Source organism: Pinus tabuliformis, chromosome 1_2 (assembly GCF_031772625.1).
Source record: "Pinus tabuliformis cultivar Carrire ecotype Pingquan chromosome 1_2, CPIR1, whole genome shotgun sequence".
Classification (NCBI taxonomy): Eukaryota; Viridiplantae; Streptophyta; class Pinopsida; order Pinales; family Pinaceae; genus Pinus; species Pinus tabuliformis.
Window position 1 is genome coordinate 1,176,562,377 of NC_142298.1, and position 14,733 is coordinate 1,176,577,109.

The following is a 14,733-nucleotide window of genomic DNA, read 5'->3' on the forward strand; positions in this document are numbered from 1 at the left end:
GGGCATGGATGCCCTCTTGGCGCACAATCTGTTGAAAAGCATGGACGGTGTTGCTATAACTTGTTTCTAGAAAAACAGCTTGACAGAAAATTTTATGTGAGATCCATCATAGTTGCTAGAAGTAACATCACAAGCTCAGAACATGAGCAAGAATGTAGAAATAAAATTGAATCTATAACCAGGCATCTCTTTAACACAACCCATTCATATTTATGTTATCTAATGAAATTAGATTCTTATTTGCCTCTTCTTTTTCTATGTAGAAAAACATGTTAATGATCCAGAATCGACACTAATCGAACATGAGCAAATTATTTTCACCTTAGAAGCACTCACAGAAGCAACGGATAATTTTCATGAAAACATGAAGCTTGGAGAGGGAGGCTTTGGCCCTGTATACAAGGTATTTACCTACCCACTATTGTTTGCAAGTTTAACGCTATCACTTTACATCATCTTCCACATAGAGGAACAGGAACAGGGATTTTTAGGGATGTCTTTCTCAGAGGGAACGCCTTACGGCGTAAATATAAGAAATTCAAATTTGACGAAAAAAAATCTGTATACAAATTTTGAGTTGTGTTATTTCAATTGTTTTTTTTGGATTTTACAAGGGTTTGGTATTTTGGAAAATTTTAGAAATGTGTAATTTTAATAAAAAATTTGAGTATTTGTGATTTCAATAAATTTTTATGAGAATTTTTTTTTTAATCTCAAAAAACAACTCTTTAAATTAGTTAGATAATAAAATTATAATAAATTTACCAGTTAGAATCAAGATCCTCTCAAAAAAATAAAAGTTCTTTAAAGCAAAATCACTAAATTTTTGATGCAGGAGCATCAAGACCTTTTTCTCCATTTGTAAATATGGGGTGTGATAATATTAATTTGTAAATATGGGGTGTGATGATTTTAATATTTTATTAATTAATTTGAATTAAATAGGAGAAGGTGAGGATTTATGTAAATATCTTTTTATTAATAAAAGGATATGAGGAAATTTAATAAATTGAAGGATTTTAGGGATAAAAACCTATCCTTTAGGGATGTTGAGAAATTTAGGGGTTTGTTGAGGATTTTAAGAGATTGAGCATTTAATTAAATGATTTTTTTAAATTGTATAAATAGGAGGGCTTTTTGTGAGAAAAAGACATTAGAGATTGTGAGAGAGGTTGATTGAGAACAGGCTTGATCAGCAAGGCTGTAAGCCTTCAGCAGTTTGTAAAAGGGCCATGGATTTGCATATCTGGCCATGAATGTACAGCTCTTGTGAATATTTGTTTTATGTGAATATAAGTATGATTTGCATGGACATGGTTGTTGCATATCTGGCCATGAATGTACAACTCTTGTGAATATTTGTTTTATGTGAATATAAGTATGATTTGCATGGACATGATTGTGAAATTTGTGTTTATACAATGTTGAAATCAATGTGTGCTGATGGATCCTAATTTTAATGCGCAACTGTGGTTTATATGCTCATATGTTGATCGATTGCTTGAACGAATAGATGCTGACGGGTCTCAACAGTTAAATTAGGTGAATGTACACAGTTATTATTCCGTGAAGATCTGCGCCCTTAACGGAAAAGAGACTAATGGTTGATGGCGTAACTGGTGCTTTGATTCTTATTTTGCGGTGGCGCTTGTAGTTTCATTAAGTAGCGGCGGACAACAAATTCTAATGCTGTGTATGCACGGTTAATTGCTGAGGACGTGTGTTGTGCCTGCGCTCTGAGTGGTATATTCACTGGCGCACTGTATGGAGGGCGTATATATCTACAGCCATCAGCGTTGAATCATAGCCTTGGCGTGAATATATTTATTAATCGGAATAAGTTCCGTGTTGGTAATATATCTATGCGAATCTGGAGGTTATAATTGTTATCCTCTGCGTTAACAACGACATTCGAGTCCATAGTTGAATCATCGCCGAGCCAGTGTGTGGTAATTGGTGTGATAACATACAGCGCGTGGTGTAAGGGAAATATATTCTCTGCGTATTTCATGTTTAAATTCCTTTTGAATATTCGTATACTTGCGGTTAGATTTTATGATTGCAGAGGCGTATGTCCATCATAATCAATCCTTGCAGCGCCGTTATATAATGCTGGTAGAGATTGCAATCAACGCATCTGCGTTGACCTTTGAAGGCCCGTCGTATCCATTAAAGGCAGAGAACGGTGGAAGGATGGCATAAGTGGAGAACTTGGCGAACATATAACCCGTGGGAAAAGTGTATGCAGACAGCCGTGGGTTGAGCTACCCGAACTGCGGGCGAATTACCTATATGCGTTGACCGAAATTGTGTGCGGGAACAGAAGTGTATATACGCATTATAGATGGTAAGCAATACATGTGTTCCGATGCCCATATTTTGTTTAACGTAAAGGCAATATAAATATACCTTGAGCTTTTGTTTATAAGCCAGATCTTAACCGGCGCGGTACCAAAGAATTCTTATGGATGTAGTAAGTGGGTATGCGCATGACATATTGTATGTTTCTGTTAAGAATTGGAGAAGAATGCCGTAGGTTATAAAGTATGGGTTCCATGGCGCTGCGAGTTAACAATTATGGGTTTTATAGCTGGTATGACAAACAAGCTCGGTTTGTTGTGTAATCATGAGATTACAAGCCATGAATCAAGCTTTATATGCATGGCCAGAGAACGATCCTGGTAGTTGGATCCTGGGAGCGGCCTGGGTTTCATCAATTTTTTTCTCTGTTGTATCGCATCACTGCATGGACAATAATTTAGCTCGAACAATACCATGCTCTCAAATGATTTCAATTTTTCTGAAGTGTTTCATTTACAAATCTGAAGTGCACTGAAAGATGGCTGCTATTGTCTTGAAACCCCCATCGCTGCTAACTTTAAACTGCATTCTCTGTAATTTGTAACGTTTTGTTCACCGATTACAAGAATCTGTAACATTTTTTTTTATCCTAATTATTTATCGAACGGTATGCAATTATCGATCGAACGGTCTGTAACTTTTCAATCGTCTAACATAGGATCGAATGGTTCAGAGAAGTACAAGGTGGCAATTAAGGAAGTTGATCTCAGAGGGAACGCCTTACGGCGTAAAAATAGAATGGATACACATGCCCATCAATTATAGTTGTCTCTTTGACCTCCATATAGACGAGCACAAATGTGATAAGCCAGATAACACAAAAAATAAATCGCAACAAAGCAAAATAATGTGACACGCTATACCTTCAAATTTATTGGAAGACCCTCATTGTCTTTGTTTCCTTGGTGGACCCTGCTTGTAACTGCCGGAATGTAGTGTCCAGCATATGACTCTCCGGTGATAAAGAAGTCATTCTTTGCATACTCTGGGTGTTTTTCAAAAAATGCCTAGCAGATATCGGTAAAACTTATTAAAGTCAGAAGTCTGCATTCGTTGACAAGCAACTACAAGTTTGTACAAAACTCATTAAAGTATCTGCATTCGTTGACAAACAACTACAAGTTTTTTTTACTTACAAACTGAAATTTTTGAACTTGTACATGGGCCATCCACAAAATGGTTAAACAGCTAATTGGGAAAAAACCATTTTCCAACTCTACACTAAGTACTTATCAAATACATCATTTGTGGAAGAAATGAAACATACCTGTAAAAAGTCATACATATCATTACTAACACCCTTCTCATCGTAACGGAGGTCACGTACATCAGTGCTGTAACTAAATCCGGTTCCAGTAGGTTGATCCACAAAAATGATATTTGATGCCTGCCAAGTCACCAACATATTATATTCAAGATCTTGAGTCTTCACAACACAAAATGATCCTTTTCAAGTTATAGGAAAGGGTACATAAATTGAAAATAGTTATAACAAATAATTTATACAAAATAACATAGAAACACGGTGATCATACAAAACAGTTCAGACTTTAGGTGAACCACTACATTCATCATCAATGAGTGATAATAGGACAGAAATCCAGATATTATACAATTCAGAAAAGTACATATCTATGATGCGGTTTAACAAAATATCTAAAAAGCATGGTGCACAATATGTCATTCCCAGGCCAGTATCATTTGAGCCATTCACAGCACAATCCCATTCTGCAGGACCAGATACATCAACCTTGACCTCACTATATTAGGTTTTTAAAGCATGAGAAATGTGACTTCTTCCCTCCTTCGGGATAATTAAAAAGCCAACCGTGCTTAGTTACAAAACTTCTGCATTCAAAATTTCAAACAAATTTAGCCATTGATTTTGAAGTAAGTTTTCTGCACCTAATTTTCCCCTGGTTATATATTATAAATTTATCATAGGTAGCATTGCTTTTTGGCTGCAATCTTCATTTATAATCCGCGTGTTTCCATTGAAACTCCCCACAATAACATGCATTACAAGAATCTTATATCAAGCAATCAAGAGACTTAGACCCAATACCGAAGTCGAAAGTGTCTCTCTTTGGAACCATGACACATTCTGCCAATGTCTTATCCTTCAATCTTCATATATAATCCGCATGTTTCCATTGAAACTCTCAACAATGAAATGCATTACAAGAATCTTATAATAGCAAGCATCAAGAGACTTAGGCCCAATACCCTACTCAAAAGTGTCTCTGTTTGGTACCGTGACACATTTTGTCAGTGTCTTATATTAAGGTCATTCATTAGGAACCCCGAGATGGTTATTAGACGCACAATATCTGCATCAGTATGCAGGAGAATTTCCCATGCATAATCGCGGTATATATTATTCAGCAACATTTGTCAGCCTTCATCATAAAATATGAATATATCCTACAAAGTTACAAATACCCATACCAAAGTTATATATTATTCAGCAAATACCCTACTCAAATACCCTACTCAAATATCCTACAAATACCCTACTCAAAGTTATATATTATTCAGCAACATTTGTCAGCCTTCATCATAAAATATGAATCACAGAATCAATATGGAGAGATTGAAAGCCATGACTAATTCGATCACTGGTAACTGCTTGGGCAAATTGCAAGTAAATACTGTCATAAGTTCTATCGTGTTCTAAATGGCAGTTTCTCTATCAAACCAGCCTTTGAGTCCATTCACATTCATGACATTAATAGTAGCAAAAATCAGTGGGTTGGCTAAGAAGTGTTTTTCAATTTTTCTCTTTTCCCATTAACATGATTATTTCTTTGACCATAGATTTCACAGATTGTAAATTAAATAAAATCTAAAATAGTCTCTTGAATGCTTGCCCTAGGCATTCTCAATGAATTAAATTGTGGTTTCCTCTGCTAAGACTATCCGTTGAGACTTCAAATTTCAAATATATGACAAATTTCTAAAGTTTTCCTCTATCATGATTACCTAGTGCAAATATAACACAGTACCCCATAAGCAAAAAAATCAAACAATGCAGAAATGCCATACTCTTTTTAACCACTAATCAAAGCATTATTTTAAGACAAATTTCAAATACATCAAAATACGTTCTACTCATTAACCTGTAAGAAACCATGATTGGCAGATAAAATACTCAAGTGGATCCAATCTTATATTCAGGAATAGGGCTGAAAATGGAATCGATCTTGTGCACAAAAACGTTTAAAACTTGTAATACTATCTCAAACATTAAAAAAATAACAAAAAACACTTGAAACTAACACAAAAGACAGAATACCTTGTCCCATCCATACTCATTCCAGACCAGAGTTAAATTGTCTGTAATCTTGAAAGGCCCATTTTCATAGAAGACAGCCAATTCACTGCTACAACCAGGGCCTCCAGTCATCCAAAGAACAACAGGGTCATCCGCTTTGCTTCCCCGTGACTCGAAGAAGAAGTAGAACATCCTAGACATAACAAATGTGTCAGTGTAACCATTTGTCACAAACCTGTTGCTAGTTCACTCAATTAATACCTTCTAATGCCTTCTGCTTTAGGAAAGAAAAGGATATAAATACTTAAATTCAATTAACAGTAAATACTTCCCTACCTCGAGCTCTCTCTCACCCACACATTGAAATGCATTTTCTCATTGCAAAGAGCGTTTTTCACATTTTTCTACTTTGCTGACTACAGGATAGAGGATTATTCTTTAGATGCACTCTACATGATCGTTTCCATTCTAGCAATGTTATTTCTAAACTATAGGTAGTGAGGAAAGATGTAGGAATAAAAACATGCATCCCTTGTCACTGATATCTTGAAAAGTTGTCACTGATATCTTGAAAAGTTCATGCATCGAAAACCATAAATAAAGGGGCAAGCTCACATAGCCTATTCAATAAAAAAGGATGGTATCCAGGATGAAATAAACAGCCACAACTGGGTAAGAATTAAGCGGGTCAGTTTACTCACGGTATGAAGCCTCACATGTATAATGTATCTACTTGCCTAGATAAGTTGCATAACTTGCATAACGTAAAGCTATAAGGGGCAAGCTCACGTCAGCTATTCAATATTAAAATAGATTTGCACAGAATCAAATGAACAACCACAACTGGGTAAGCACGATAAAAAATCAGAACGATAAAAATTCTCTTCTCATGAGAAATTTTGGAAATAGGGATAACATACCTCTACAATGGCTTTTTCGTGGAGAGAATCATCTTAAAAGCAATTAGCTTTAGACATTATCCCTATCTCCATTGAGGTTGAGGTTGCAAGCAGCTGATATATATAAATACTTAGGCCGTGTTGATGCAAAAGCACATAGACATTTAGCATCACTTTGTGAGAGAAAAGGTTGCTTGAGAAGACGTTTACCTTCATTTTTGTACTTCATAAAGCATGCATGTCGGCAGACAGTTTTACTACAGCACTTCTTTGGTTTAAGTTTCAGTCTCATGAATAGGATACCCATGATTATATTAATATTCAGGAATTATCAAAACAAAATATCAATAAAACTCAGAAGCACAATCAGAAAAATATATCAATGAAACTCAAAGCACAATCAGAAAAATAATATGTTGCAGAAGAGAAATCCTTAAACACCATGCAGAATCCCGATGATTGCCAGATTGGTGCCCGGAAATAAGGCAGAACCAAGGAGTAATAATCAAAAGTCTGTATGGTGTATGATGTTTTCCTGTAAGAGTGCCAAGGCTACTCCTGAAAAGCTATAATAAAATGGGTAAAAGTTAATTCCCAATAAACGCATTCTTGTTCAGTGGATAGGAGCGTATATTTGACACCAACGTGGACATGAACTTGGCATTAATTAGGATAAGTAGAATGGAAATGTTAATTGTGTTTTGAGCCAGAGCAGTCTTGGGATAAGCAGATTGGAAATCTTGGAAATGTTAATTGTGTTTGAGCCAGAGCACTCTTGGAACGAATGGCCTTACAGAAAATCCTGATTACCCAGTGAAACCATGGATCTAATGATATGCTATGCGACTCATACTCTGGTTTCAACCAGCAATCAATACCGTGAACATCACTCAATGCACCCCTTTTTTTATCCCATTTCAGCACATCAAGTTGGGAATATTTGATAAACATATTATAAAAGGTAGAGTCGAATTGAACAGATTTAAATTGAAGAGAATATTTAAAGAAACAAAAAGAAAAGAACACTCGCATAATCCCAGCTAAGCAACGACCTAAAGGGATCTATCAGACACATAATGAAGCTAATAATTATTTTGTTCATTATCTAACGTCCATCAACGCCGTTACAGAACACCAGACCTTTGCGCCTTTCGAATTCGATTAAACCCAAGATTTTCCCCAAATTTTATCCAATAAACAAAGTTTACATTAATGGTATTTTAAACTACCAAAACATTATAGTTCTAAAGATGGATGTGTTCTGGTTCTAAAGATGGATAGTTAGGTGACCAGGTTTGGTCCCTACGAGTTTTGTCTTATATCCAGAAGACGACTTTATAGACTTCAGAGCAGAGCTGCTCCAAACAAATTTCTTCGATTAAAAAAAAAACTACGAAACCATTATATCGATTAATTATTTAATCGTTTTCCTCACAGACCCAATCTAAATAAATGCCTCTATATAGTTTCTCAAAAATCTTCCTAACACTTACTTCGCAGCGTGCGAGTGTTCGAGGCGAAAATATCCGACATGATGACCGAGTTCTTCTAGACTGGCGTTCTTTTCCGAGTCCCCATTAATATCCAAATTGAGACTCCTTTCAACCAAACGAGGGCCGACGTCGTATTCCTCTTCCGGTTCTGCGATTCCCGGAGTCAAATTCAGCTCTTCAATCAGCGGTTCGGCCTGAGCTTGAGGGAACCTGGCGGTAAAAATCCATGAAAATTAAGACTTACCATCCCACAAACGATCGATTAATGTCTGAGTATGCTGCTGTGTGTAATTTATTCCACCAGGCTCTGTTAAGCCATCGAAACTGGGGACATCTGAAACTTGCACTGCAATATCCGCACAAACACCATAAAGCAGAGGACAATAACAAAATTAAACAGGGAAAAATAACATTTTCAAATTTAGACCTAAAACTTACAGGAAAAATTAAAATAACAAAAATAAATCCTTACATGCTCTGACTGCCATGTCTGGTTTAGGGCAAGAATCAAGATCCTCTCAAAAAAATAAAAGTTCTTTAAAGCAAAATCACTAAAAAAATTTCTCTGTTGTATCGCATCACTGCATGGACAATAATTTAGCTCGAACAATACCATGCTCTCAAATGATTTCAATTTTTCTGAAGTGTTTCATTTACAAATCTTTCAAACTTGGCACCCAGAAATGGCATCGTGTACTTACCAGCTGGTAAATGGCTTTGGGAAAAAGCTTGTGGTGGCGGCCATGGATCTTCGGGAGAGGCAAGCTGTTAGTGAAGTGGAAGTGGGCCAAAACTTTGCGGTCTGGCAGGGGTTTCAGCAGCAATTCCTAGGTGAATTCTTCCTGTGTGTGTATGCACCGGACTGAAGTGCACTAAAAGATGGCTGCTATTGTCTTGAAACCCCCATCGCCGCTAACTTTAAACTGCATTCTCTGTAATTTGTAATGTTTTGTTCACCGATTACAAGAATCTGTAACGTTTTTTTTATCCTAATTATTATTTATCGAACGGTATGCAATTATTGATCGAACGGTCTGTAACTTTTCAATCGTCTAACATAGAATCGAATGGTTCAGAGAAGTACACGGTGGCAATTAAGGAAGTTGATCTCAGAGGGAATGCCTTACGGCGTAATTATTCTTTTGAGGGGCAAGGAGTGGCTCCAACACTAAACTACTCGAGCTAGTGATTTTCATTTTATACATTTGTCTTGGAACTTTAACTTAATAACATAAGCATTCAAGGCCATCACGTTCTTCATGCACGGATTATGGATATTTGTAAAACTATTCTGTGAATGTTTGTAATTCAGGTTTTCTTTCATCTGTGCTAAAGTAGTTGAATTATTTCAGTTATTTTGGTGCTTATCATATTGAGAATGTGTTGTAATTTCTATTATCGTTGGCACGTCCTCATGGACTATTCCGCTAGATATTAGACAAATCTTCTCAGTTATATTGGTTTCAATGACCTCCGCATCCTTGTGGACTATTCCGCTTGATGTTGCACTGACCCTTCTGGTTCATGTGTGTCTCTACTAGGGTGGTACTACTACCTCTCTCTTAGAGGCTCACTTCTCCTCTCCTATCTACAGTAGAATAAATTTGACACATTTACAACTAAACTTTCACTAGGACGACTCCCTTTCTTTTAGGCACCACATATTCTGCTCTCTTGCTGACAGTTAGAGCCAAGGAACATCTACAAGAATACATGGAAACTGGGTCGATATTCCGAATGGGGCTCCTACCTCAAACGGTTTCATATAACAATACTAAATCCCCCACTTGGAATGTTTTTTACTTGATCATCTAGTTGTTCAATGCTTTATCTTGGGCCTTCTGCACCTCCTGGTGGAAACTGACTAGCTCTTGATCCTCTTCTAATTGCAGCAAGTCATGTATTTATTGTTCCACTACATCAACTTCTGTCATCTATGTGGCTAGCATGATGTGCAAGCTAAGTACTAGAAATTCCATTATGACAACTTCCATCCCATATATTGATCGAAAAGGTGTCTTCCTATTCATCTTCTAGCACATAGTTCTATAAGCCCACAAGATCATGGGGATCCTCAAGTCCCAATCATCACACTGCACATTACATACCTTGGTAATTGAAGCATCCAAAATATTATTAAAGGCCTACATTGTTCCATTGGCTTGGGGGTGGTATGGAGTACTTCTCTCATGGTATATCTCAAACTCCTCCATCAGCATTGCGATAGTATTTTTCAGAAAATGTGTCCCCTGATCACTCATCAAGATCCTTGCACATCTAAACCTAGTCACCACATTTTTGAATAAGAATTGTGCAACTATTTCGGGACTACAATCCCTCACTGTCACACCCTTAGCCTCTCTAATTAGATAATGTGTAAAAATAATGTTTTACTATGCACCAATCCTCCTTAAGAGTGGGTTAATTGGTTCGAAAAAATCGATGGCCCACTTATCAAATGGCTACAACGTGAGCTACAGGTTTAGGGCCATTTCATCTCATCTGGGAAACCTTCCCACTTGTTGACATATGTTGCAAGTATTGCATAATTCCTTCACATTGAAATGCACTGTGGGCCACCACAATCCAATGTGCAAGATCTTTTACACTATAATTCATCCTACATAGTGTCCTCCTGTGACTCCTACATGTACTTCTGCTAGGACCATTGGCCACTCATGCTCCATAAACTACTTACATGAAAGTCCATCCACTCCAAATCTTATATAGATCTCTAGTAATTCTGGTAATTAAGTGGTAATATATTGTTTTAACCACTAGTTGTTTCTTCTAAGCCATTGTATAATCTTTTGGTGTCGTCCTACTACTCAGAAACCGTGAAATTTCTACAAAGTAGCCAGCTACCATGGTTACAATAAATAACTACTCATTTGGAATATTATCGTCTATATTATGTGCCTCTTCACCCGAAGTTAGACATGATAGATGATCTAGCCCCATATTTAGTTTTCCTAGTTTTATCACTACCTGAAAATCATATTCCTGAAAATAAAGAAGCCACATATAGATTCCACCCCCCCGTCCCCCCCCCAACACAAGATTTTTGACTAGGTTCTTTAGGAAAGAATGATTAGTGTACAACTTGAACTTATTTCCCAGTACATAGTGCTTCAACTTCTACAGGGTGTACACCATCGCCAACCCTTCTCTTTCAGTAATGGTATAGTTTTGTTCCACAGTAGACCAATTCCTACTAGCAAAGGTGATAGGGTGATCAATCTCTCCTTCCCTAAGCTAAGCCAAAATTACACCTAATGTGATGGAAGACACATCTACATTCACATGGAACTTTTTACTCTAGTATGGAAATACCAAGATAGGCACAAACACCATGCTCTCCTTCAAGGTGTCCAGAGCTTATTGAAACTCTTTTGTCGATTGGAATTCTACTCCTTTATTCATTAACCTTTCCATGGGGGTTGTAATCTTAGCACATACTTGTATAAACTTTTGATAATACCCAGTATGTCCTAAGGTAGATCTTAGCTATCACACTAAGGTAGGTGGCAACAAATCCACTATGACAACAATATTAGCCTAATCCACCAACAACCCCTGTTTGTAGATAATGTGCCTCAACAAAATACCAAAAGGAGCACACAATATTAATTTCTTAAGATTTAGAGAGATTTGTAATTGGCTAAACCTATCTAACATCAAGCACAACACATTAATGTGATTTTTGAATAGGATGAACATTGTTTAGTCATCCAAATAAAATTCTAGGAAATTATGGATAAATTATTTAAACATCACCACCACTATCCTAAAAAAATAGTTGGTGAATTATTGAAAACAAATGACATCATTGTATATTGAAAACAACCCCATTCCATTGCAAAGGTGGTTTTATGGCAAAATTTCTTAGCAATCCTCACCTAGAGGTCCCCTGAAAACACATTGATGAAGGAATAAGCCTCCTGTCCACCCACGTTTTCCAAAATTTCATCTGTGAATGGGGTGGGAAAGAGGTCATGTGCACAAGCATTGTTCAAATTCTGTAATTCCATGCAAATCTTGATATCCCTTATTTTCTTGTTCTGGAACACCATCTGTCTTATCCATACAGATTCTTCTATTGGTTTGATAATTCCTTCTTATATTAGTTTCTCCAATTCTCATTTGAATTTCTCCTTATAAATGGGACTCAAACAAGAAGGCTATTGCTTCATCAAATTCGCATCAGGTTTCAAGGGAATCCTCATTTCTCTTAACTCGACAATTCCTGTAACACTCCTCCATCTAATACTTAATAAGAAAAACATTTTAAAATCAATTTACATCCATAGTTTAACTTTAATCCTAATTATTTTTTGTAGGTTTTAGGCGAAAACCCTCACCTATTATTTTGATTCCCAAGGATTCATACAAAATTTATTTACCTGCCTATTACTTATAGGACTTAATCCTCAATACATTGTACACATGAAGCATATGGTACCCCTCTCAACGCTATATATGAGCAGGATGGATTTCATGTAGGTTCCAATCTTAACTTAGGCCAATATACCTATTCTAAAGTTTTGTTTTTGTTTTTTCTGTTTTTTAAACACATTGCGATGAGGTGGTTTTTAGATTGATTACCTTTGAATATATCGTGTTCCCTCATTATCACCCTGGTGAAATTTTGTTATGAAACTAGCTCACAAAAAGATAGAAAATATAGATCAATGCCTTAGAATTCAGCCTCTTCGAGGGGGCAACCTCCTTTACATTACACAAATGAACAATTCTTGGATGATAGAAATGACAAGACCTCCTTTCTATATATAGGAGTCTAAGGGGTCATAATATAATCAAAGCCGACATAACAATAATAATGTAAGGGAACAATAATAACAAAGTGGGCTTCTATGGGGCACAATAATAACAATATGGGGACTACATGGGCACAACAATATAATAAGGGGGTTGTACTAATAACAATAAGGGGTTACACTAGTAGTATAGGGACCTTACAAGCCCCTCTCCTTCAAAAAGTGTTGTCCTCAAAGCTTGAGTAGTTATTTATGCTTCTATATAAAATTCTTGTCCTCCCATGTGGAATCTTCACCGGGTAAGTTCTTCCACTTGATCAGATACTCTGAAATTGATCAATTTCGTAGCTTTCGGGTTCTTGTTTCTGTGACTGCTCTAGGTTCCAATATGATTTTTCCTTCCTCGTCAAGTTTTGGCAATATTGTTTGAACTAGGATCTTCTGCAACTTTTGAATGAGTGGCCACACTTCTTCATCCTTCTTCCATTCATCCCTTGCTTCATTTATCCAATCTAGTTGGATAATAGAAATAGCATAAAACAATGCTTTCATATCCTCATCCTTCCTTGAGAGTGCATCTGCAACAACATTTTTCTTCCCTTTTTTGTAGATGATTTCAAAGTCATAACCCAACATATTTGTGACCCATTTTTTCTGTTCTTCTAAAGATAATATTTTTTCTAAACATTATTTAAGACTATCATGCTCCATTTTCACCTTGAAGTGTCTTCCCATTAGGTAAGGTTGCCATTTCTTAAGTTCATGTAGAATTGCCAACCTTTCCTTCTCATAAATAGCTTGCTTGAGATGTAGCTGTTAAAATAACCAATCACCTACATCAAAACTTATTTCACTGCGATGTTGATATGCCCGTTGTTTCATTCGATTCTGCACCAAAGTGGCATTATTCTTTAAAAGTTGGAGAACTTGTTGTTGATGCTCGATGTGATATTTCACTGCTTGAATATTTTTCTTCTTGATATGTCCTTCTATGTTGAGAGTTTGAGGAGTGGTAATTTCTTCCAATGCATTACAAGATATGGCTGGATTCATTTCTTGATGCTGGATGTGATGTTTCACTTCTTGAACATTTTTCTTCTTGATATGGCCTTCTATCTTGAGAATTTGAGGAGTGGTAATTTCTTCCAATGCATTACAAGATATGGTCAGATTCATTTCTTGATGCACGATGTGATCTTTCACTTCTTGAACATTTTTCTTCTTGATATGTCCTTCTATCTTGATAGTTTGAGGAGTGGTAATTTCAGCGAATGCATTACAAGATATGGTTGGATTCATTTCTTCTTTGTTGATGTGATCTTTCACTTCTTGAACCCTTTTCTTCTTGATATGTCCTTCTATCTTGAGAGTTTGAGGAGTGGTAATTCTTTCCAATGCTTTACAATTACACGATATGGTCAGATTCATTTCTTCTTTCTCTGGGGTGGGTTCATGGTGTATATCCTCTTCTTTTGATGTTTCTTGTTCTTTTTATTCCTCCTCTTCATAATCTATGTAAAATAATTTCTTCTCAGCACACTTATGACCTTTAGTGTATTTGCTATCACAATTGTATCAAAGCCCTTTTTCTCTTTTTTCTTCCAATTGTTGTGGTGTAAACCTTGTAGGTTGTGGAAGCCTAGGAGAAAAAACACTTCCATAATTATAGTCGTGAGTGGTGGGATTCCTTGTTTCCATAATTTCGCTTTCAATTTTTCTTGCCAACCTGAATGCCTTCTTCAATGAATCAGGTTCCCAAAGATGAACCTCGTGTTGAATTTATCCTTTAAAGTCCATATGAAGACATCAACCATTTTATTCTCTAGAATATCATTTACCCTTATATTCAATTTTTGAAAGTCCTCAATGTGTTTTGTCATTGAACACTTTTGTTTGAGATTTATCAATTGGCTAAAGAAGGTGTTTCT

At 36.3% G+C, this 14,733-nt stretch overlaps 1 protein-coding gene across 1 annotated transcript in view; it reads right to left on the minus strand.

The window, feature by feature from the left end:
- Nucleotides 1–2,975: 2,975 nt before the first annotated feature.
- LOC149210423 (serine carboxypeptidase 3-like) overlaps nucleotides 2,976–14,733 on the minus strand; it is a 130,509-nt gene continuing 118,751 nt past the window's right edge. The window contains exons 3-8 of the mRNA XM_089398959.1: nucleotides 8,729–8,792; nucleotides 8,272–8,373; nucleotides 8,028–8,175; nucleotides 5,657–5,828; nucleotides 3,629–3,748; nucleotides 2,976–3,368 (exon numbers count right to left, since the gene is read on the minus strand). Of these exons, the coding sequence (XP_089255085.1) occupies nucleotides 3,219–3,368; nucleotides 3,629–3,748; nucleotides 5,657–5,828; nucleotides 8,028–8,175; nucleotides 8,272–8,373; nucleotides 8,729–8,792 (756 nt within the window). The 3' untranslated portion in view covers nucleotides 2,976–3,218. The remainder of the gene's footprint in view (nucleotides 3,369–3,628; nucleotides 3,749–5,656; nucleotides 5,829–8,027; nucleotides 8,176–8,271; nucleotides 8,374–8,728; nucleotides 8,793–14,733) is intronic.